This window comes from Heterodontus francisci, chromosome 31 (genome assembly GCF_036365525.1).
Source record: "Heterodontus francisci isolate sHetFra1 chromosome 31, sHetFra1.hap1, whole genome shotgun sequence".
Lineage (NCBI taxonomy): Eukaryota > Metazoa > Chordata > Chondrichthyes > Heterodontiformes > Heterodontidae > Heterodontus > Heterodontus francisci.
In genome coordinates, this window is record NC_090401.1 from 41,798,559 (window position 1) to 41,822,488 (window position 23,930).

At 42.5% G+C, this 23,930-nt stretch overlaps 1 protein-coding gene across 2 annotated transcripts; it reads right to left on the reverse strand.

Moving 5' to 3' along the window:
• Window positions 1-498: 498 nt before the first annotated feature.
• zgc:91910 (Zinc finger protein 706-like) lies at window positions 499-23,216 on the reverse strand. Of its 2 annotated transcripts, none has more exons than XM_068011383.1 (4): window positions 23,093-23,216; window positions 6,071-6,219; window positions 5,292-5,411; window positions 499-1,786 (listed from the first exon to the last, which is right to left on the reverse strand). In XM_068011383.1, the coding sequence occupies exons 2-3, from the start codon at window positions 6,200-6,202 to the stop codon at window positions 5,316-5,318; spliced, it is 228 nt and encodes a 75-aa protein (XP_067867484.1). In that variant the 5' UTR covers window positions 6,203-6,219; window positions 23,093-23,216; the 3' UTR covers window positions 499-1,786; window positions 5,292-5,315. The 2 variants fall into 2 exon arrangements, with proteins under 2 accessions (XP_067867484.1, XP_067867485.1); XM_068011384.1 differs by lacking the exon at window positions 23,093-23,216 and adding an exon at window positions 22,556-22,789.
• Between the last annotated feature and the right edge of the window lie 714 nt (window positions 23,217-23,930).

Consider the following 23,930-nt stretch of genomic DNA (forward strand, 5'->3'; position numbering starts at 1 on the left):
GTATTCTCTTTCCCATTTAGTAAGGTTCTGAAGCTAGTTTTCCTTGCATCAGATTTAGCTTCTACTTAAGTGAATCTTTTAACTGACTTCTTCTTTGATGCACTGGAAGACAGTACTCAAGATGTGCACTTAACTCATTATTAAGTGGAAACATTATCTATCTGTACCCAACTACAACTCCTCTTAACTACACACCTCAAGATATAATTGTCTATTTTACTTAAACCAACTGCCACCCTGCACATCATACACAACAGTAGAAATACTTTCATTTGTCCATTTTATGTATTTATAAAGCTGATTCTACTTCCATCCAAACCAAAGTAGTTACAAGAAACTCTGTTAGACTACACCATGCAGTTTACAGTACAGATTCACTTTAATCCAGAAATGTTATTGACGATTAAAATCAAGTGCTACATTTTGTAGGGAACAATACATCAGCAATACTAGACTCAGTTCAGCACTAGGAAGAATAAGGAATTCCGAGCCATTCCATTTACAAGAAAATGTGCTTCGATATTTATTAAAGAAATTACAATGAACTCCAGATAAATCACAAAATACTGCACATGTATGATTATGCAAGATTGCTACAAAACTGAGACACTTAAAATAGGGCTAAAGTATTAGGAGCAGAACTAGGTGAAATACACAAGCTATTGCAATCCTAGTCATTGTGGTTTCAAATAGAATTTTCTCATCAATTTTAGAATTAGCTTTCCTCTATATTTGAGGAACCCCTTCAACTTAAGTTTTAGACAAAAAAAGCACAACTAGTTAATAGGCATGTTACATACTAACCTGCCAGCTTTGCAATAAGATGTTAACTCTACAATTGTAAGCTACAAAAGCAACAGTTTGAAAACATTAAGTCAGCAAAGCTCAGACACATCCACTTATTAGCATTTATTTATCAAGAAACTGTCAAGTGTCTTCTCCACATTAATGTATTTTAAACTGTTAGGGATGCTACAATTTGATTTGCAATAGAAAATTCATGGAGCTCACAAGAAATCTATTATTTTCAGATAATCAAACACTCTTCATAAAATAAATGGTTTTAAAACAAGAGAAGTGGTTATGAGTTTAAACTGCTCTGCAATCATCTGGAAACATCCAATTTTGCCCAGTGAGAAAGACCCTATTTTTGTCTTCAGAATTCTTCATGGTTTGATCACAATTATCATTTTTAAGTTAAGATTGCAACAGGGATACAATTTTTTAATATATTGCAACAACCCTTGTACAAAGAAGGTGCTGAACACAAACTGTACAATGGGTACGTATCCTAATGTAGATGACTGGCCTGTGCTTAGCAAGGTCAAGGAATTTTATTAGTGACAGGCCAGTACATTAACCTAACCAAACTTGTAAAAGCAACAACATTCACTGAGAGGCTCCTGCAAAACCAACATAACTGTAAGCCACAGATTACCACCTCCCATATTATAGTTTTGCAATATTCTCCAGCAGTACCAGTATCACAATGATGCCAGTGCTTAAAAATAGTGAATGGAAGAGATAAGTAAATATTAGTGCTGGTCTATCACGAGATCAGTACCACTTTCTCACCCAGCTCACTTGAAGAATTGGCAGCTTTGTAATGTCTGAACAAAAAAAAACCTTCACTCCAATGCTCCCTTGTCCCCAAAACATGAAAGGAATAAACATCGACAGTTCAGTAGTAAGTAGAAAGTGAAAAAGGTTGAAGAATCAAATATTCTTCATCTTTTCCAGGCCTTGTGTAGTAGGTTCAGTGCATCATGTCAGCAGAATTCCAAGTCTAAAAGTAATCACAAAATAAAAGATAGGATAAAAAGTGTCATAAAAACAAACTCTTCCACTAGCAAATATCTATAAAATCTCACTTAACAGTAATTGTTCATTTGATTTTTCCTTTTGTAAAATTTACATTCACATTAGTAACAGTATAGACTACAAAAATTTAAAATCAACAATCAACATTGTTGTGCACTAGTCAACAAGGTAAATTGTTCAACTTGAATATATTTGAAGATGTTAACAGAAATTTAGACTACGATAATGTTCATCTATATAAATGAATCTGGAATTAGTTAGCAAGCAAAACATCCAATATGGCTAAATCAACCACAGCTTTACACGTTGACAGAATACACAGATCTTCCAATGAAACATCTGGTGCACGCCACACCAAGCAATGGCAGCCGGGGGGGGGTTAGATGGAAAGGGGAGTGGGCATGTGCCAGATTGAAGTACAAGGTACAAGACAGAACTAACATGCCTATATCCAAAGAATGGCTGAATTTTTAAAAAGCACCATGACTCGACAGACAGATCACATGGTAGACTACCCTAGCACAATATTCGTTTTCTACCTCTTCCAATTTTCAAAGCAATGGTGCCAAATCAGAATTTTCTCATGTCTACAGGTGATCAATCAGCCTCACAGCAGGTAGATCTTTTTGCTAAAGCTGTTCACATGGAGGGATACATTAAGCAGCACTGGGTTTCAAATATCTAAAAGATTCAAATGGTTGGTATATTGTAAACTGTCTTGTGCAGGTTCTTCCACAACTCTGAAAACAGATGTTATTGAGAAGAGAACAGCAAGAAGGCACTACCTCAAAGCTACGTAGAAAAAATGAAGAGTTTTAATCAGAGAAGTAAGCACTTTCACCTACACCACATTCTGTGCAATGGATATGATGCATCATATATTCAGGATAATGGACACATTTTATGGCAGGTTCTGCTGTTCATGACACGAGTAGCTGCTATCCTTCTAGCAGGGGTTCAATCATGCTAATCAATGGCCCCAGTCCACTTTGGTCTTACTGCCCCCATTATAATTTCACTACTCTGTCCTCAATTTGCCTGCATATTTTCTCTCAGTACTCCTCCCACACCAGCATGGTCACCTCTGGTATGCCCCAATATTTCATTCCTGGCCCTCATTTAATCCTTATCTAGTTGTCACACAGCAACATAATTTGCCAGCTTCTTTATTATGTTGATCAGACTTCATGTCACCACTGAACAATCCCCTTCAACTTCACAACATTAAGTGCTGTCCCACTGCTGATCCAATATCAAACTGCAGATGAGCCAGACATTTTTCCAGCCTTTAGTTATTCTGTTTAGATATCAAAACTTCACAAGCTGGAAAACCACTCATCCCATCATTTCATCTAATGAAAGGTCATCGACTCAAATCTTTCTCTCTTCACTGACACTGTCAGATCTGAGTACTTCCAGCATTTCTTTTTATTCCATCTCTTACTGGCAGTTTGCAACTTCAAAAGTTAGTTTGATCTTGAGCCGAGCTTCAAACCCACAGCCCACCATCCATTATGGATACCTCCCACTACCTCCCAAATCACTCCCATTAAAACAGCACATCCAGGTCTGACTTTTCCTCTCAAAGTTCACCTTATACAAACTCACCCTAAACTCTACTCACATCCTATCCAGTGATTTGTCTTGCTTACCCATCACCCCTGCCTTAAGCCAGCATCCCCAGCAGACTGATATCAAACTCCCCACCTACAAATTTCTCCATGACTCTGCTCCATCATACACGTGCAAGTTCAACTTCATCTCAGCTTACAGACCAATAGTCCAATTATGGTGCGTTATGCATTTTTCCCTTAGTGGCAAAGCCATTGCATCCCAGAACTCATTCTTACTTCACCTTCAAAACTCTGAACTTCAGTCATTTCCTCTGATTATGCCTCTTCCTCTATGTCCATTACTGTTCCCCACCCCTGAAGCAGCGCTATACAGAAATTATAAGGATGATTTGTCTAATGACCAATGAGAAAGGGAGAAAGGTAATGTAACTAAACGATCAGATAGGATGACTATGCAGTCAAGTCAAATCCAAGAAGGCATGTTTGATGATGCAAGGTTGGAACTAAGTCACTCTCAATGGCAGAATCTACAAGCAGATTTAAATAGAAATTGCAGGGGTATTTCAGTAGTGTGGATTTTTAATAGGCTTTGGAAATTCTGAACCAGTATGATGGGCTTCCAAGCTGACCAAATGAAAGGGTTACCAAGCCCCATTTTTCAGCTCAAGTCATCTATCTTTGCAAAAGCCAAGCACAGGTTGGTCCTGATTGGTCTACTTAGGCTTAAGTACCTGAATTTTAAGCAAGTCTTAATATGAAAATCTCAGTTTCAGCATTTTCTTTTACATTCAAAATTTAAAACTAAAATACTTTGTGTTGTATGTTGATGAGCATAGACTGTTGACAGCAACATCAGCCAGTTACCATGCCTCAACTGGATTCATCAGCACTTTGAATAAGGAATTTGAACATGGAACACAGTTTGAACAGTACTTTGTGCTCTGGCTCTACATTGCACCAATATAGTGTGTTGTAAATACCCTATAAAACAGACCACAAGTTTGGCTAGCTATTGCTCAACGCCTAGCTGTCTCAGCCAGCTAGGTGAGACGGCTAAAGTTTGGCAGCCAGATATTAAGTGACAGATAACTGAAGTATATTTATTTTAAACAGCTCAACATATCCACTTTCAAAGCATCAGCACTTTAATCTAAAGCTACACTGGAAGAGTATTTCAGAAACCTGCCAGGGGGTATGCATTTTTCTGCTGCAAAATGTCAGCTTGGCTATAAAAATTATTTACCTGCAGCAAAATTCTAGGACCCGGTTTGTAACTGCAAAATCTGCTATGATGTGAAAGAATGTGGATCTTCCAGCAGTTACTTGTAACCAAGTTTCTAGCCCTGCTGCAGTAAGAGAGTGCCTAGTATAAAGATAGGCATTTGCTATTGGTTAAAAAATGCAAAGATATGCCATGCAACATTCATGCACACGATGCTTAGAGATTTAATCAGTCATCTTCCAGCCTCTTAGCCAGACATGTACAAGGAGGTATTAAATGAGAAAAAAAAAAAGTGTAATGGTAGTCAGTTCAAGCAGCAAAATTTAGAAATTAACTAGATTAAAAATATTAGTCATAAAACTTTCCAGCTATTAGAGGTTAGTCCTTTTGTTTCAGATTTAGCTTAATATCGCTAACATTTATCAAATTATAGCTTCAACATCAGCATTAAACAATTAACAATTCACAGCCGCAGATTCAAGTTTCAATTACTTGTGTCTAAGTTTGAGTCATAATTGTGACTGCACGAGTTCTTGAAAGTGCCTCTCATCTGATCATTCAGCAAAAACATGGAAATGATAGCTTAGCCATTCTCTGAAGCTTAAAGGCTACACACTTAGAAGATTTTCTTCTGGTCACATTTAGTTCGAGATGAACTTCAAAAAGTTTCTCACCCAAATCCAAGTTTTTCTTTCTTTTTATGCCTGCACATCTACCAATTCAGGAGGCAAAGGAGATTTAGGGTGTTTACTCTCAAAATGCTGTTTGAAAGTTTTAGGATCTGGCATCTGTGTCTAAAAGAAAAGAAAATTAAGACCATTATATCATAGTGCTCAAGTAACTAGTACTATATTTATTGCACTGCCTAGTAACTTCGAAAAAGAAACAGCGGTAAGAACCTGAGAATTACCCAGTGGTTCTCTGCATCACTGCACTGCAGTGTGACATTCAGACATATTGAGCAGTCCAGATTGAATCCCTAACCAGTGTTGAAATTAACTGATCTGAGCTAGGGTATTTGTTTGTCCCCCTAATGAACCCAGGGGCACTGAAATTATTTGTACATTCTTGTTGTACCCCTGTTTGTGATCCATTAATTCAGTATGGACAGAGGTATAAACCAGAGATCTCCCTGGTCTGTATGGCTCAGGTATTCACTGTCTTAAATCAGTTATGCCGTTAATTGTAATATCAAGATCATCACTAAGTACTAATTAAATACAAGTTGTCAAATTGGCAACCCATGAATAAAATTGAATAACTAGCCTGGAGTAAATACTGCAATTAACTCTCATACGGTTAGAATTAGTCTGGCAGCATTGCCTCAATTTCAAAAACCTAAGACCTGATACAATTAGAACACAACAGCTCATAGCAGCTAATCTAAACAGCACAATAGGTACTTCCAAAAGACCATGTAAAGTAGAAGGACTTCAATGGCCTACTCCTTTACCTTGCAGACAGGACATGTGTGCACAAGTGCTGCTTTTGCGGCTGCTTTTTGATCAGATCCACCCTTTTTCTTTTCAGCTTGCCTCTTAGCATTCTTCTGCTGGGCTTGTATTTTCTGCTGTCCACGAGCCATGACGAAACTCAGGAAATCTAGCAAAAAGCAAATTTCAGTTATTGTACTGGATAATGATATTCACCTCTGGTAACATAGAAGAAGCAGGCTGTCATACTAAAGCTACTACACTAAATCAAGACTTTTTTTTTAAATAGAACATTCTCAATTTGAGCAGAACCACTTTTAGGCATCCTGTGCAAAATTAAAGCAAATTGTCACATGGTTGTTAAGAGACAAGTGAGAAAGAAATGGACAGAGTACAAATCAGTCACTACAGCAAGGCAAAAACTCAAGTGTACTGAAAACAGCAGTTCTGTAGATTAGTCCAAATTTGAAAGTAAAAGTAGTATTTAGTTCACACTGGATTGACAACATAAATGGATGTCAGGTTGACTACAAAGAACTAGTAAATTACCTGTGGCATTGTGAACACTAAGTACTGGCACAGAATTTGTTGCCAAATAAGTTTAATGGCATTTGCCATTATTGTGTAATTCATCCAGCAACTTGATGGAAAAAAACTACATGAATTACAAATCTCTACAAGTTGCTGCAAGATTTGCACTGCTATGCAGTTAACCAATGAAAACAGCAGCTCACCCTCAAACTCCATGAGTTACACAGGTTGCTGTAATTGTGTTAAGGCTGCAACTTAACAGAATAATGAAGCAGTTCTGCTTTACATGGTCTTTTGGAAGTACCTACTGTGCTGTTTAGATTAATTGCTGTGAGCTGCTGTGTTCTAATTGTATCAGGTCTTAGGTTTTTGAAATGAGGGAAAGTTGCCAGACTAATTCTAACAGTATGAGAGTGCACTGTAGTATTTACTCCAGGTTAGTTATTCAATTTTATTCACGGGTTATCAATTTGACTTTTAATGAAGATTTATGATCCCATGATACCAATTTACTTCCAAGCCAATTTAAAGTGCACACTGCATCACACCTACAGGTAGCAAATTATTAGAGATCTCTTAAATTTAAAGGAAATGTGGCAATGACACCACTGTAAAACATTAACAAAAGTATGACCAATTATAAAAGGATTTAGTTTGTGGACAGAAAGCGCAAATCCTATGCAAGATTTTATAAACATGTGGAAAGCTACAAAAAGTTGGAAAGACTCAGAATACCCAAGGAAATCAGAAAACAAAAAGGGCTTGCTATAGGCACATTAGTAGAAAGAGTATAGTCAAGACAGAGTCACTAGAGATGAAGGCAAGCTCGTAATGGAGAATGTCAGAATGGCTAAAAGACTAGCTTAGATGAATATTGGCATTGTAGATGCACCAGATAAAAAAAAAATGTAGAACTTTCCAAGAGAAATGGTGCTGCAAAGATCACAAACTCAAGATTAACAAATCGCGGGATCTTCAACCATCAAATTCCCAAGAACGGGGGAATTAAAAAAAGTGGAGACAGTAATTTTCCAAAATTCTAAGTTTAAAAAAATTGTGGTTGAAGGTTGGTATATGCAACAATCTTCTTCAAAAAGATAGACATAAGCCAATTAGTCTTGTTGTTGGTAAACTACTGGAATCTACAACACAAGATGAAATTACTCAGCACTTGGAGAAACATGAATTAATTGGGAGCAGTCAGCATGGATCTCTGGAAATAGGTAATGATTGAACAAGAACATAAAGGAAAAGCATTGATTTATGAATTTGCAGAAAACCCATTACAAGAGACCATTTAAGAGACATAGCAAAAATGGCACATGGAGAATGCATCAACATGGATGGAGAAATGGCAGGAGGATAGATAGCAGCAGTGTGGTATTTACATAGCACCTTTAAAGTAATAAAATGTTTCACGGCAATTCACAACAGAACTGCACAGCAACCAATGGTGGAGCGATCAAAATTGAGGATTCTCAAGAGGCCAGAATTGGAGCGGCACAGATATCAGACAGTTATAGGGCTGGAGTTTACATATAGGGCAGGGCAAGGCCATTGAGGGATTAAAAAAGGATGAGAATTTTAATTTTGGCTCCTGGTTAAGCAATGCCCATGTAGGTGAACTGGACTTGGGACAAATTAGGACACACACAGCAGAGTTTTAGATGATGTTAAGTTTAGAGGGTATAATGTGGCAAGCAGACTAGGAGTGCATTACAATAGTCAAGTCTAGAGGTAACAAAACAATAGTTGAGGGTTTCAGCAGATGAACTTAGGCAGGGTGTAGATGGGCAATGTAAGAGGTGGAAATAGGCAGTCTTAGCAACGACACGGATATATGGTCAGAAACTCATCTCTGGGTCAAATGTGATGCCAAGGTTGCAAACAGTCTAGTTCATTTTCAGATAGTTACCAGGGAGAGGGATAAAGTCAGTGACGAGGGATCAGAGTTTGTGGCGGGCACCAAAGACAATGTCTTATATTGTCCCAATATTTAATTGGAGGAAATTTCTGCTTGCATAGTTCCACAAGTCAGACAAGCATTCTAACAATTTAGAGGTAGCGGAGGGGTCAAGGGAGTGATGGAAAGGTAGAGCTGGTAGTTGTCAGTGTACATGCAGAAACTGATACGTTTTCGGATGATGCCAAGGGGCAGCATGAAGATAGAGGGGGCCAAGGATAGATCCCTGGCTAGGTAAATAATAGAACAAGGCGAGAACAGTTCCATCCTGCCGGACGATGGTGGAAGCACACTGCGGGAGGATTGTATGATCAACCATGTCAAAGGCTACAAATAGGTCAAGAACAATGAGGAGGGATAGTTTGCCTTCATCAGTAACATAAGATGTCATTTCAAACTCGCAGCAAATAAAAGGAAATTTCGCAAACTGGAAAGATGCGTGTTGGTGTAGCTGTTACTATATACAGAAATATTTAGAGTTAAACCTTGAGGGAAGAATATCAATTTGATAAACTTGGGAAGATGGTACATTGTGGTAAAGGACTGAATTATAGGACAGTGGTAAAGGTTATTGGACTAGTACTCCAGAGGCCCAGACTAATGATTCTGAGACTCGAGTTCAAATTCCACGACAGCTGGAGAAATTTGAATTCAATTAATTAATAAACCTGGAATAAAATGCTAGCCTCATTAACAATGATCACGAAACTACAGGATTGTCATAAAAACCTATCTGATTCACTATGTCCTTCAGGGAATCTGCTGTCTTTACCTTGTTTGGTTTACATGCGACTCCAGACCCACATCAATGTGGTTGACTTTTAACGACCTTCTGAAATGGCCTAGCAAGCTGCTCAGTTTTAGGCAACTCCCCACCATCTGCTCAAGGGCAATCAAGGATGGGAAATAAATGCTGGCCTTGCCAGCAATACTCAAGAATAAATTAAAGTTAAAAAGGAACATAGAAACAGGAATAGGCCATTCAGCCCTTTGAATGTATTTCACCAATGAGATCATGGCTGATTTGTGACTGAACTCCAGACCTGCCTTTGCCCCATATCTTTCAATACCTATTAATATCCAATCAATTTCAATTTTAAAATTAACTACTGACGTAGCATTAACTGCTGCTTGTTGATATACCTGGCTCTAATATTTAGGCTATGCCCCCTAATCAGAGACTCCCCAATTAGCAGAAATAGGATAGACGGAGAGAAACAATAAGCTCCCCTTAATAGTTTAAGCTTCAATTAAGTCACCCTATAACCTTCTAAATTGCAGAAAAACACAATCCCAGTTTGCGTAATCTCATCATTTTACCTTTGGGGACCAGGTATTTTAGTAAATCTATGTTACACTCCCTCCAAAGCCAATACATCTTTCCAACGGTGTGGTATCCAGAACTGAATACAGTACTCCAAGTGCGTTCCAACCAGGGCTTTGTAAAGCTGTAGCATGATGTCAACTTCCTTGTATTCTAGTCCTCCAGTTACAGGACAGCATTCCAATTAGCCTTTTTGATTATTTTCTGTACTTGTCCATGATATTTTAATCAGCTATGTACATAGACCTCCCACCTAAGTCTCTTTGGAGCTCCAGTTTCTCACTTTTCACCATTTAGAAAGTAATCTGATATATCCTTTTTTGGTTCAAAGTGGACGACCTCATTTGTCCACACTGAAATCCATTTGACAGTTTTGCCCATTCACTAAATCTATTATTAATATATCTTTGTTACATTATACTTCCAGCTACATGGTTTAACAATTCTGCCGGTGTGTGATCGACAAACTTAGATGATGGCACAGAGAGCCACTTTTTTTTTTTTAATTCATTCATGGGATGTGGGCGTTGCTGGCTCGGCCAGCATTTATTGCCCATCCCTAATTGCCCTCAAGAAGGTGGCAGTGAGCTACCTTCTTGAACCACTGCAGTCCATGTGGGGTGGGTACACCCACAGTGCTGTTAGGAAGGGAGTTCCAGAATTTCAACCCAGCAACAGTGAAGGAATGGCAATATGGTTCCAAGTCAGGATGGTGTGTGACTTGGAGGGGAACTTACAGGTGGTGGTGGTCCCCATGCATCTATTGCCCTTGTCCTTCTAGGTGGTAGCAGTCGTGGGTTTGGAACTCGCCATCTAAGGAGCCCTAGTGCGTTGCTGCAGTGCATCTTGTAGATGGTACACACTGCTGCCACTGTGCGTCGGTGGTGGGAGGAGTGAATACTTATGGATGGGGTGTTAAACCAGCGGGCTGCTTTGTCCTGGATGGTGTCGAGCTCCTTGAGTGTTGTTGGGAGGTGCACCCATCCAGGCAAGTGGAGAATTCCATCACAATCCCGACTTGTGCCTTGTAGATGGTGGACAGGCTTTAGGGAGTCACGCGGTGAGTTACTCACCACAGGATTTCTAGCCTCTGACCTGTTTTTAGCCACAGTATTTATATGGTTACTCCAGTTCAGTGTTTGGTCAATGGTAATCCCCAGGATGTTAATAGTTGGGCAGTGATTGTAATGCCAATGAATGTCAAGGGGAGATGGTTGGTTCTCTCTTGTTGGAGACCGTCATTGCCTGGCACTTGTGGCGCAAAAGTTACTGGTCACATTTCAGCCCAAGCTTGGATATTGTCCAGGTCTTGCTGCATTCCTACACGGAATGCTTCAGTACCTGGAGTTGCAAATGGTGCTGAACACTGCAATCAGCAAATATCCACACTTCTGACCTTATGATGGAGGAAAGGTCATTGATGAAGCAGCTGAAGATGGTTCAGTGATGTCCTGGAGCTGAGATGATTTCCTTCCAACAACCACAACCATCTTCCTTTGTGCTGGGCACGACTTCAACCAGCTGAGTTTTCCCCGATTCCCATTGACTCCAGTTTTGCTAGGGCTCCTGGATGCCATACGGTCAAATGCTGCGTTGATGTTAAGGGCATTCACTCAGCTCATCTCGAGTTCAGCTCTTTTGTCCATGTTTGAACCAAGGCTATAATGAGGTCAGGAGCTGCGTGGCCCTGGTGGAACCCAAACTGAGCAGGTTATTGTTAAGCAAGTGCAACGTGATAGCACTTTGGGCAGTTCAGCGGTTAGCACCGCAGCCTCAGCTCCAGCAACCCGGGTTTGGTTCTGAGTACCGTGCGGAGTTTGCAAGCTCTCCCAGTGACCGCGCGGGTTTCCTCCGGGTGCTCTAGTTTCCTCCCACATGCTAAAGACTTGCAGGTTGATAAGTAAATTGACCATTGTAAATTGCCCCTAGTGTAGGTAGGTGGTATGAGAATTAAGGGAAGGTGGGGATGTGAGAGGGAAATGGGATTAATGTAGGATTAGTATAAATGGGTGGTTGATGGTCGACATGGACTTGTTGGGGCGAAGGGTCTGTTTCGGTGCTGTATCTCTCTATGACGCTATGACTGTCGACGACACCTTCCATCACTTTACTGATGATTAAGAGTAGACTGATGGGACGGTAACATATCCAAGTCATTAATGCAGTGAATTGTTGAGACCCCAATAGGAAATCACTAGTCACATCCTTTCAGTTAGGACACCTGCCCCTTATCCCTGCGTCCAGCCAATTTCCTATCCAGGTCAATAATTTGCCCACAATTCCATGAGCTTCAACTTCAGGTGACGATCTCTTCTGAGGGACATTATAAATACAAAGTGATTCCTGACAATGCAGCCACCTGCAGTGCTGCACTCCTGATGAGACTTCATACATTCTCCGAGTGTCCAACATATCCACTGTGCGCTGCCATGGGTTTAAGTTGCCTTTCTGTGATTTGAGTAGCACCATCTTTAGCCCTGGAAGCTGCCTGCACGTTGCAGACTGACATTTTAGTGGAAAAGGCTGCATTTGCGCACGTGCCAGCACAGCGCCTCCTAGTGGTTGTGCAGTCAGCAAACGCAGCTTTATAAATAACATTCATAGACACTTCCTGATCCACTATTTTAGTCACCTCTTCAAAACATTCAGATTCATCAGTCGTGGCCTACCCTTTACAAATCCATGCTGGCTCTCTCTGATCAACTGAAAGTTTTCCATGTTCAGTGATTCTATCTCTCATGCTCCGTCATTATCATTAATGATAGACTATAGCAGTTTCATAACAGATGTTCGGCTAAACAGTCTATTAATTCATTCCCTGGTTCCCTCCCACCCCCCACTTCACCTTTCATAAAGGCAGCGAGGCCTGGACAATGTATGTCAGCCAAGAGCGACGTCTCAATTCATTCCATCTTCGCTGCCTCCGGAGAATACTTGGCATCAGGTGGCAGGACTGTATCTCCAACGCAGAAGTCCTCGAGGCGGCCAACATCCCCAGCTTATACACACTACTGAGTCAGCGGCACTTGAGATGGCTTGGCCATGTGAGCCGCATGGAAGATGGCAGGATCCCCAAAGATACATTGTACACTGGTATCAGACCCACTGGCCGTCCATGTCTCCGCTTTAAAGACGTCTGCAAACGCGATATGAAGTCCTGTGACATTGATCACAAGTCGTGGGAGTCAGCTGCCAGTGTTCGCCAGAGCTGGCGGGCAGCCATAAAGGCAGGGCTAAAGTGTGGCGAGTCGAAGAGACTTAGCAGTTGGCAGGAAAAAAGACAAAAGCGCAAGGGGAGAGCCAACTGTGTAACAGCCCCGACAAACAAATTTTTCTGCAGCACCTGTGGAAGAGCCTGTCACTCTAGAATTGGCCTTTATAGCCACTCCAGGCGCTGCTCCACACACCACTGACCACCTCCAGGCGCTGACCCATTGTCTCTCGAGATAAGGAGGCCAAAGAAAGCAGTTTCATAACAGATGTTCGGTTAAACAGTCTATTAATTCATTCCCTGGTTTCCTCCCACCCCCCCCCCCCCTTCACCTTTCATAAATAGTGGAATGGCATACAATTTTCCAATCTTAACAGAATTGTTCCTGAATCTAAAGAACGTTGAAGGATTATAGTTCAGGCATCTGCAATGTTCTCACCAGTTCCTTGAAAACAGAAACCATCGGGTCCTGGGGATTTGTCACTTTGTGGTGTTACTAATTTCATTACTGTTAATTTGCTTACTTAATTATGATTCGTCCACATCCCCGATTCAAATTAGTTTCCTTAGTGCGGCCAGGATACTAACCTCTATCTACTGTAAATACTGATGCAAAGTAATTATTTAACATGACCATTTCCTTTTTCATTTACAATATCACCAGTTAAAGGGCCAACATTTCTTCTGATCAAACTTTTTCCTAATAATTGTAAATGATATCTTGATAACCTTTGCAAGTTTTCCATACATCTTTTTTGTAGCTGTTTTGCCACCTTAATCTTTGCATTACTTCGATTCATCAGGATCTGTGCTTTTAGTGTAATGTTGTCCTTTACCTCTTTAGTCATCCATGGCTGTATTCTTTTGGGAAAGTAGAGCTCTTGATCATAATGGGTATAAACTGGTACTATCACATTTGATTTGTTTTTAAACATCTCCCACTGATCTTTTTTGCCCATTAATACATACGTATGAGTTTACTGTGGACAATCTGTCATTCCACTACAGTCAGCTGTACTTAAATCTAGCATCTTAAATCACTGTTTTAGTATTCCCCCTTTCAAACACACCAAACTTATCATTCTGGTCACCATCAGATAAGTGTTCATGCACCATTAGATTTAGTTAACAGCCTATCTTATCCATTATTAAATCTAATATAGCCTGCCTCCTTGGTGGGTCTAAGACATGTTGCTGCAGGAAACGGTCCTGAACACACAAGAAATTTGCTACCTTTCTGACACTAACCATATCTGCTTATGCCAATCGACATGGAAGTCAACCCCACCCCCCCCAATAAAGCCACTCCACCTTTCCCACATGCTTGTCTAATCTCTGCATTTATACATTGTCACTTCACAGTGCCTACTAGGGGGCCTATACATAATTTCCACGACAGTCTTAAATCTTATTCAAAGTCTCAACTGCTTGCTTAACTCTCATTACATCCTCTTAATGAAGTAATTTCATCCTGATCACCAAGGCTACTCTTCCACTTCTAAGTTTCCTTATCCTTCTTGTAGACCTTTTAACCTGAACGACTTCAGGTGGTCTTAATAGGTTGGCAGGTTGGACAGACAGGGGCAAGCAACGTGAAGCAATATACATTGGAAGAATAGGAAAGGAAGTAATCCAAATTAGTGAAATTTTAAATAGAGTAGAGGATCAGAGTGACCTTGATGTGTAGATACACAGGTCATTTCAAAGGTGTAGTACAAGTAGATAAGGGCAAAGAAAAACAGTATCTTCAGTTTTGTGTACACACAAGAACATAATGACAAACTTACATTAAACCACAGCTGGAGTAATGCACAGAGTTTTCTGCACCTTACCTATAATACAAAAGCAATAGAAAATGGGCAGCTAAGATGTGACCGGGGTGAGTGCTTATAGAATGAAAAGGTGCGAGAAGTTAAAATTTTCTCATGCCCAAGAAGGTTGAAGGGTAACTGATAAGCATTCAAGATTATGAATAGCAGTGATAGATTACTTTCAATGATCACTGAACAAGACGACACACTTAAAAGTAAATAAGAAAATCTGGGGCGTGGATAAGGGTACCAAGGACATTAGAAAGCAAATTTCTCCGTCACACCCTATTGTTGCAAAGTCCATGAATTTTATTGAGAATTAAGCTATCAACTCAAGCATACCCTCACCTCCATCTTTGAGGCCCTAAACTCCACAAAAACCATTACTCTCCCCGAGCCTGGCTGTTTCCCTGCTACCCTTAATTTCAAGGGACCCAGAGTTGAATGGATATAGCAGACAACTGGTTTGGTCATTCACTGCTAGACCTCAAAGTACTATAGGGTCCTGAAGTCATCTGTGAAAACTGCTCACAATTCCAGGATCATCATGGAATGCAAAAACAACACGGCATCATTTCTCTACTGCAAATCATCTGGAACACCTCTCTCCTACACCCTCACCAACAACTGTGAGGTGCTTATAGACTTCTTTTGCACTAGGTTTGAGACTATCCAATCAGGTGCCTCTGCCACTTTCCTCCCTTCCCCTAACCCACCTGGCCAAACTTCCTCTAAAATTCCCCCTGCACAAGCCCTGAATTTACATCACTCTCTGGTTTCTCTGGCTCCCCTAATAACCTCTCCTAGTAGACGAGACTGACGACCTGCTCCCTCAACTCTTACCATTAATCTGCTAACCCTCTCCTTCAAATCTGTCATCCCAAACAAAACCTTGATCCCTCTATCCTTGCAAACTGCTGCTCCATCTCTAACCTCCCTTTCCTCTCAGGTCCTCGAACCTGATGCAACCTCCCAAATCCATGACCACCTTGCCTGGAACTCTGTTTGAATCCCTCCAATCAGCTATTACACCCCACGCTACAGTACCAAAACGGCTCTCGTCAAAGTCACAAATGAAATCCTACAAGACTGTGACCATGGTAAACCTCTTCATCCCTCTCAACTTGTCTGCAGCCTTTTACACAGATGATCACACCATCCTCTGCCAATACCTCTCCACCAGCATCCAGCTGGGTGGAACTACAATTGACTGGTTCCACTCTATCCTAAGTCCTATCCTCAGTCCTAACCAGAGAATCACCTTAAATAATTTCTCTTCCCACTTCTGCATGGTTACCTCTGGTGTCCCTCGAGAATCTACTTCTTGGCCACCTCCTTTTTCTCATCTACATGCTGTCCATCACCCAAAAACTCAGTTTCCACATGTGCACTGACGACACCCAGCTCTGTCTCACCGCCGTCTCTAAACTGTCAGACTACTTGTCTGACATCCATTATAAGACGAGCAGAAATTTCCTTAAATACTGGGAAGGCTGAAGCCATGGTCTTTGGTCCCTGCCACAAACTCCACTTGCTAGCCACAAACTCAATCCCACTTGCTGGCAACTACTTGAGTCTGAACCACACTATTCACAGCTTTGCTGTCATTTCTGACAGATGAGCTTCCGACCACATATCCGCATTATCACTAAGACCACCTATTTCCACCTTCCTAACATTTGCCCAACTCCACCCCTGCCTCAGGATATCTGCTGCTGCCTTTGTTACTTCCAGACTTCACTATTCCAATGCACTCCTGGCCTGCCTTCCATTCTACCCTCCCTACACTTGTCATCATCCCAACTTCTGCTACCCATGTCCCAACTCGCACAAAGTCCCGTTCACCCATTCACACCTGTTCGCCCTGACCTACACTGGCCCCCTGTTAAGCAACGTCTCAATTTTAAATCCCTTCACAGCCTTGCCCCTCACTACCTCTAATCTCCTTCAGCCACACAACCATTTTAGATATTCCTGCTCTTCCAATTCTGGCCTCTTGAACACCCCAGATTTTTAATGTGTGCCTTCAGCTGCCAAAGCTCCAAGTTCTGGAATTGCCTCCCTCAACCTCTCTGGCTCTCTTACCTTCTTGAAGACGGTCCTTGAATCCTACCTCTGACGAAGCTTTTGGTCATCTGCCCTAGTATCACCTTATATGGTTTGTTAAATTTTTGTTTGATAACGTTCCTGTAAGCACTTTGGGATGTTTTACTACAGTAAAGTCGCTTATATAAGTTGTTGCTGACTTAGATAGTTAATGGAAAAACAGGATTATTAAAGGGTCTGTGGTGTAAGCAAAAAAGTGGGGTTAGGCCACAGAAAAACAGCAGACAAGATGTACCTGGATCTGTTTGTCATGCAACATGCTTGCATTTAACTCAACACATGTCTTAATTTGTATACCTATTCAGGTCAGAGAGACAAAACACCACTGCTTCAAATACATGGTCAGGAAACAAAGATTTCTATTTCGTAATTACTTGCTATCTGTCATATGAGATGAGTACATCAATTCTCCCAGACTAACACTTTTCCTTCATCTTACCACTCACTAAAAAGATAAAGCAACCTTGCTCCCTACAAAAATAGGAAAGATAAATGTAAAGGAACAAAAACCACAACATTTATTGGCAGGGAAGCTTTACACATACAAGGTGGTCATACTCTCATCTCCAAGTCAGAGGACTCAAGTCTCACTCGAGAGAGGAGTACATAATCTAAACAAAATTTCAGTTCAGTACTGAAGGAGAACTGTCCAGCTGAGTTTCAAATGACACTTCAGGTGGGTATAAAAGATCCTACAGCAAAATATGAAGAGCAGGGGAGTTCTGCCAACATCACAGCCAACATTTATCCCTCAGTCAACACCTAAACAGGTGACCTAATCAATCATTCACTTCATTGCTGCTTGTGGAAGCTTGCTGTTTGCAATATTCCTTGTAATTACAACAGTAATTACAAATCAGAAGTACTTCATTGGTTCTAAAGCACTTTGGGACATCCTGAGGTCATGAAATGCAAGTCCCATCCTTTCTTTTACTTTAGCTGTATTTTTCTCTTGTTCTTAGAAGACTGACAACAATACACATTTCTGAAGACCTGATGATTTTATTTAAATTTGTACCTTGGATGTTGAATGCAACACCAAATCAGTCACTGTCACATCGAGATTCTCCAGCACTTTGAATTCATCTAACTTGAAACTGGAATAGTTTGAGCAATAGTTATGTTCCAGCTTTAGTTAGACCTCATCTGGAGTACCGCATTTAGTTCTAAGCACTGTACCTCAAAGAATACATTGCCCTCAAAAGGGGTGCAGTGCAGATTCACCAGATTTATACCAGGGCTCAAAGGGGTTAGATTATGAGGAGCAGAGGATATATGTGCACAAATCATTGAAGACCATAGGGCAGGATGAGAAAGCAATTAATAAAGGATATGGGATGCTGGGCTTTTTAAATAAGGCATATAGTACAAAAACAAGGAAGTTACGATCTTCTTTGGCCTCCCTATCTCGAGAGACAATGGATAAGCGCCTGGAGGTGGTCAGTGGTTTGTGAAGCAGCACCTGGAGTGGCTATAAAGGCCAATTCTAGAGTGACAGGCTCTTCCACAGGTGCTGCAGAAAAATTTGTTTGTCGGGGCTGTTATACAGTTGGCTCTCCCCTTGCGCCTGTCTTTTTTCCTGCCAACTGCTAAGTCTCTTCGACTTGCCACACTTTAGCCCAGCCTTTATGGCTGCCCGCCAGCTCTGGCAGACACTGGCAACTGACTCCCACGACTTGTGATCAATGTCACAGGACTTCATGTCGCGTTTGCAAACGTCTTTAAAACAGAGACATGGACGGCCGGTGGGTCTAATACCAGTGGCGAGCTTGCTGTACAATGTGTTTTTGGGGATCCTGCCATCTTCCATGCGGCTCACATGGCCAAGCCATCTCAAGCGCCGCTGACTCAGTAGTGTGTATAAGCTGGAGATGTTGGCCGCCTCGAGGACTTCTGCGTTGGAGATACAGTCCTGCCACCTGATGCCAAGTATTCTCCGGAGGCAGCGAAGATGGAACGAATTGAGACGTCTCTCTTGGCTGACATACATTGTCCAGGCCTCGCTGCCATAGAGCAAGGTACTGAGGACACAGGCTTGATACACTCAGACTTTTGGGTTCCGTGTCAGTGCGACATTTTCCCACACTCTCTTGGCCAGTCTGGACAGAGCAGTGGAAGCCTTTCCCATGCGCTTGTTGATTTCTGCATCTAGAGACAGGTTACTGGCGATAGTTGAGCCTAGGTAGGTGAACTCTTGAACCACTTCCAAAGCGTGGTCGCCAATATTGATGGATGGAGCATTTCTGACACCCTGCCCCATGAGGCTCGTTTTCTTGAGGCTGATGGTTAGGCCAAATTCATTGCAGGCAGCCGCAAACCTGTCGATGAGACTCTGCAGGCACTCTTCAGTGAGAGATGTTAAAGCAGCATCGTCAGCAAAGAGGAGTTCCCTGATGAGGACTTCGCTCTTGGACGGGCAAGGTTGAACAACCTGCCCCCAGATCTTGTGTGGAGGAAAATTCCTTCTTCAGAAGACTTGAACGCATGTGAAAGCAGCAGGGAGAAGAAAACCCCAAAAAGTGTGGGTGAGAGAACACAGCCCTGTTTCATGCCACTCAGGATAGGAAACGGTTCTGATGAGGAGCCATGTTGAATTGTGCCTTTCATATGGTCATGGAATGAGGTGATGATACTTAGTAGCTTTGGTGGGCATCCAATCTTTTCTAGTAGTCTGAAGAGACCACGTCTGCTGACGAGGTCAAAGGCTTTGGTGAGATCAATGAAAGCAATTTAGAGGGGCATCTGTTGTTTACGGCATTTCTCCTGTATCTGATGAAGGGAGAACAGCATGTCAACGGTCGATCTCTCTGCACGAAAGCCACATTGTGCCTCAGGGTAGACGCGCTCGGCCAGCTTCTGGAGCCTGTTTAGAGCGACTCGAGCAAAGACTTTCACCACTATGCTGAGCAGGGAGATTCCACGGTAGTTGTTGCAGTCACTCCGGTCACCTTTGTTTTTATAAGAGGGTGATGATATTGGCATTGCTCATGTCCTGGGGTACCGCTCCCTCATCCCAGCACACGCATAGCAGTTCATGTAGTGCTGAGAGTATAGCAGGCTTGGCACTCGATTATTTCAGGGGTAATGCTGTCCTTCCCAGGGGCTTTTCCGCTGGCTAGAGAATCAATGGCATCACTGAGTTCCGATTTGGTTGGCTGTATGTCCAGCTCATCCATGACTGGTAGAGGCTGGGCTGCATTGAGGGCAGTCTCAGTGACAACATTCTCCCTGGAGTACAGTTCTAGGTGGTGCTCAACCCAGCGGTCCATTTGTTTGCGTTGGTCAGTGATTGTGTCCCCGATTTAGATTTCAGGGGGGCGATCTTCTTGATGGTTGGCCCAAGAGCTCTCTTAATGCCATCATACATTTCTCTGATGTTTCCGGTGTCTGAGGCCAGCTGAATATGACTGCATAGGTGTTGCCAGTAGTCGTTTGCGCAGCGCCTGGCTGTTCTTTGTGCAGTGCTTCTGGCTGCTTTAAGCTGCGGATGTTAAATCGCTGGGGGCTTTCTTGTAGTTCAACAGTGCAACGCGCTTAGCGGCTATGACAGGTTCCAGCTCTTCATTATGAGATTGAAACCAGTCTGCATTTCTCGTCGCACTTTTGCCGTAGGTGGTCAAAGCTGACTCATAGATGGCGTCTCTGATGTGGGCCCACTTGGTCTCAGCATCCCTTGTGGGAGTGTTTTGAAGGGCTGTTACAAGTGAATTTAGAAATTTTTGTAACAGCTGTGGGTGAGAAATTCTGCTCGTGTTGATGCGCGGGTGGCCCTTCTGCTTGGAATGATGCAACTTCTTTGGTCTGAGTCTAACCTTGCTGCACACCAGGGAGTGGTCAGTGTCGCAGTCCGCACTGTGGAAGCTGCGTGTGATTTGAACACTGTTTAAGGCGGCTCGCCTTGTGACAATGAGGTCTAGCTGGTGCCAACAACGCGATCTTGGGTGCTTCCATGAAACCTGATGACAGGGTTTAGTGTGAAAGAACGAGTTGGTGATGCAGAGGTTATGATAGGTACACAACTCAAGTAGTCTCTGCCCATTCTCATTCATCCTTCCAACGCCATAGCGCCCAAGGCAGGAGAGCCATGAGTCATGGTCAGCCCCAACCCTGGCATTAAAGTCCCCCAGCAGGAATAGGTGTTCGGTGTTGGGGATGCTGCTAATGATGTTATGGAGTTCCTCGTAGAACTTTATAAATAAGGCATATAGTACAAAAACAAGGAAGTTATGATAAACCTGAATAAAACACTGGTTCAGCCTCAACTGGAATGTTGTGTCCAGTTCTGGGCACCACCCTTTCAGAAGGGTGTAAAGCCATTAGAGGGGGTGCAGACAAGGATGGTTCCAGGGATGAGGAACTTCAGTTGCATGAATAGGTTGGAGAAGCTAGGTCTGTTCTCCTTGGAGAAGATTAAGGGGAAATTTGATGAGGTATTCAAAAGCATGAGGGATCTAGACAGAGTAGATGGGAGAAACTGTTCCCATTGGCTGAAGGATCCAGAATCAGAGGACACCAATTTATTTTTTTATTTATTTATTTAGAGATACAGCACTGAAACAGGCCCTTCGGCCCACTGAGTCTGTGCCGACCAAGAACCACCCATTTATATGAACCCTACAGTAATCCCATATTCCCTACCACCTACCTACACTAGGGGCAATTTACAATGGCCAATTTACCTATCACCTGCAAGTCTTTGGCAGTGGAAGGAAACCAGAGCACCCGGCAAAAACCCACGCAGTCACAGGGAGAACTTGCAAACTCCGCACAGGTAGTACCTAGAATTGAACCTGGGTCACTGGAGCTGTGAGGCTACGGTGCTAACCACTGCGCCACCCTAATGGTGACTGACAGAGAAGCAACAGCAATATGAGGAAATACCCTTTCTTTGTTTAAAATACAGCTCTTGGTTAGGATCTGGAATGCACAGCCTGAGTGTGTGGTGGAGTCAAATTCAACTGAGGCCTTCAAAAGAGAACTTGATAATTATCTGAAGAGAAAAAACTTGTAGGGGAGTGGGACTAGGTGAGTGGCTCTTGCAGAGAGCCAGCACAGACACAATGGGCTGAATGGTTACAGCACAAAAGGAAGCCATTCTAAATTGCATAGATCAGGCCTGTATGCCCTTAAGTGGTAATCTAATTTAAGTGTTTAAGATGATTAAAGAAATTGATGGGTAGATAGGGAAACAATTTCCTGATGGGAGCGTCCAGAGCAAGGATACATAACTTAAAATAGTGTTAGGACATTCAGTGGTGTCAAAATTACTTATTCATACAGAAGTTAATGGCAATTTTCAACTTTCACCCCCCAAAAGCAGTTGAGACTGGAGGTCAGTTGAAAATTTCAAAACTGAGACACGATTGTTAAGCAAGGGTATTAAGAGTTGCAGAACCCAGGCAGGTAAGATGGAGTTGAGGTACAGATCAACTCGAGGGGCTGAATGGCCTATATCCATGAATTCTGTGTAAACGATTTAAAATTCACTTTACACCCAGTGCAATTAAACAGGCGGCGCCAGGGGAAAATAGCAGATCTGCTGGAAGAAATGCAATTTACCTCACTCACGAGAAGGCTGCATAATATTGATATTGCTCCGTGGAGAGCCGGCATCGACTTGGTGGGTCGAAAGGCCGCCCTCTCTGCCAGAAATTACTATTTATTCTAACCAATCTGGGTTATTTTGCCATCTTATTACGTCCTTATCGTGCACAAGAAAACCTTCACGCAGCAAACAAAAGACCGATCTAATTTCAATTCCTCCCGCTATGGCGGCGAATGCGCCAGCACCTCCTACCGCCGCTCCGAGCCCGGCTGAAGCGAAGCAAATTCGCTGCTGTACCGGAGGCGGGGGAAGCGGGAATTCGGGCGAGAAATTACGTGCCTGCCTCTGGGTGACCTCAATCTAAGTTAGGCCCCTCCCGCTCCCCATTCCAGCCAGTAGGAAATCCCCGAGGCGCGGCGTGCGGCCTACAGCTGGCGGTTTGATGACGAGAAGCTGCGCAAGGGCTCGCAACAAACCGCTCCGGGATTAACAGCGACAGCGGCCGGGAGATTCCGCGCCGAGGACAACCCCAAACACATTTATTTACTCACCGGCCGACCCGGATAGCAGCTATACCGTGGATAACAACCACAACTCGCAACCCCCGACGCCGCAGCAACCACTTCAGGGCGCTCGTCCTCGCTCGGAGGGTGGCTGAGTGTTGCGTCAGTGATGACGTAAGTACGCATGGGGGCGGAGTCACGGAGGGGAGAATCACGTGGTTTTTGAGCGTCACTGCAAAAGATTGAAAAGATACTTTGGTTCGCAGCAAAGGTGTTCCATTGTTTGTCGTTGTACCCCAGTGTCTGCCCCCCCCCCCCAAGAAAATTGCTGATTGAGATTTAAGCCTGCAAAGAATTAAACAGCTTGTTTAAACAAATGGAGCTATTCATCTTAAAGAAACTCTGCACTCTCTTTGCCTTTGCTCCAATGATCTCGTTGTCAGTTAATCTCTCAGGCCCTCTGTCCTATCACACACTTTCCCTTTTGTTCTCTCTCTTTTTCTCCCCCCACCGTTTACTTGCTTAAAACCTATTACATTTCTAACCTTTGCGAGTTCTGATGAAAGGTCACAGACCTGAAACGTTAATTCTGCTTCTCTCTTCCACAGATGCTGCCAGACCTGCTATTTCCAGCACTTCGTTTTTATTTCAGATTTCCAGCATCTGCAGTATTTTGCTTTTATTCATCTTAAATATGATGTATATGGAAATAGGCTATGTTTTTAAACCAATAGAAATGCCACTCCTTGCAGAGTAAACAGATATCTGGGTCACCAAGGCCCTCCTGCCATCGTATACCGAGGGCTGGAACCCAGGTAAAACTCCTGGGGCGGTCGGTATGCACCAGAGAATGACCTGAAATGTAAATGTACATTTTAAATATAAT

What these genes read in the sequence shown, in the direction of transcription:
- zgc:91910 (XM_068011383.1), bottom strand. Translation starts at nt 6,202, where the DNA reads ATGGCTCGTGGACAGCAGAAAATACAAGCCCAGCAGAAGAATGCTAAG. An exon ending in ACACATGTCCTGTCTGCAAG is followed by an intron (nt 5,412 to 6,070) that starts GTAAAGGAGTAG and finishes CTTTTCTTTTAG; the next exon opens with ACACAGATGCCAGATCCTAA.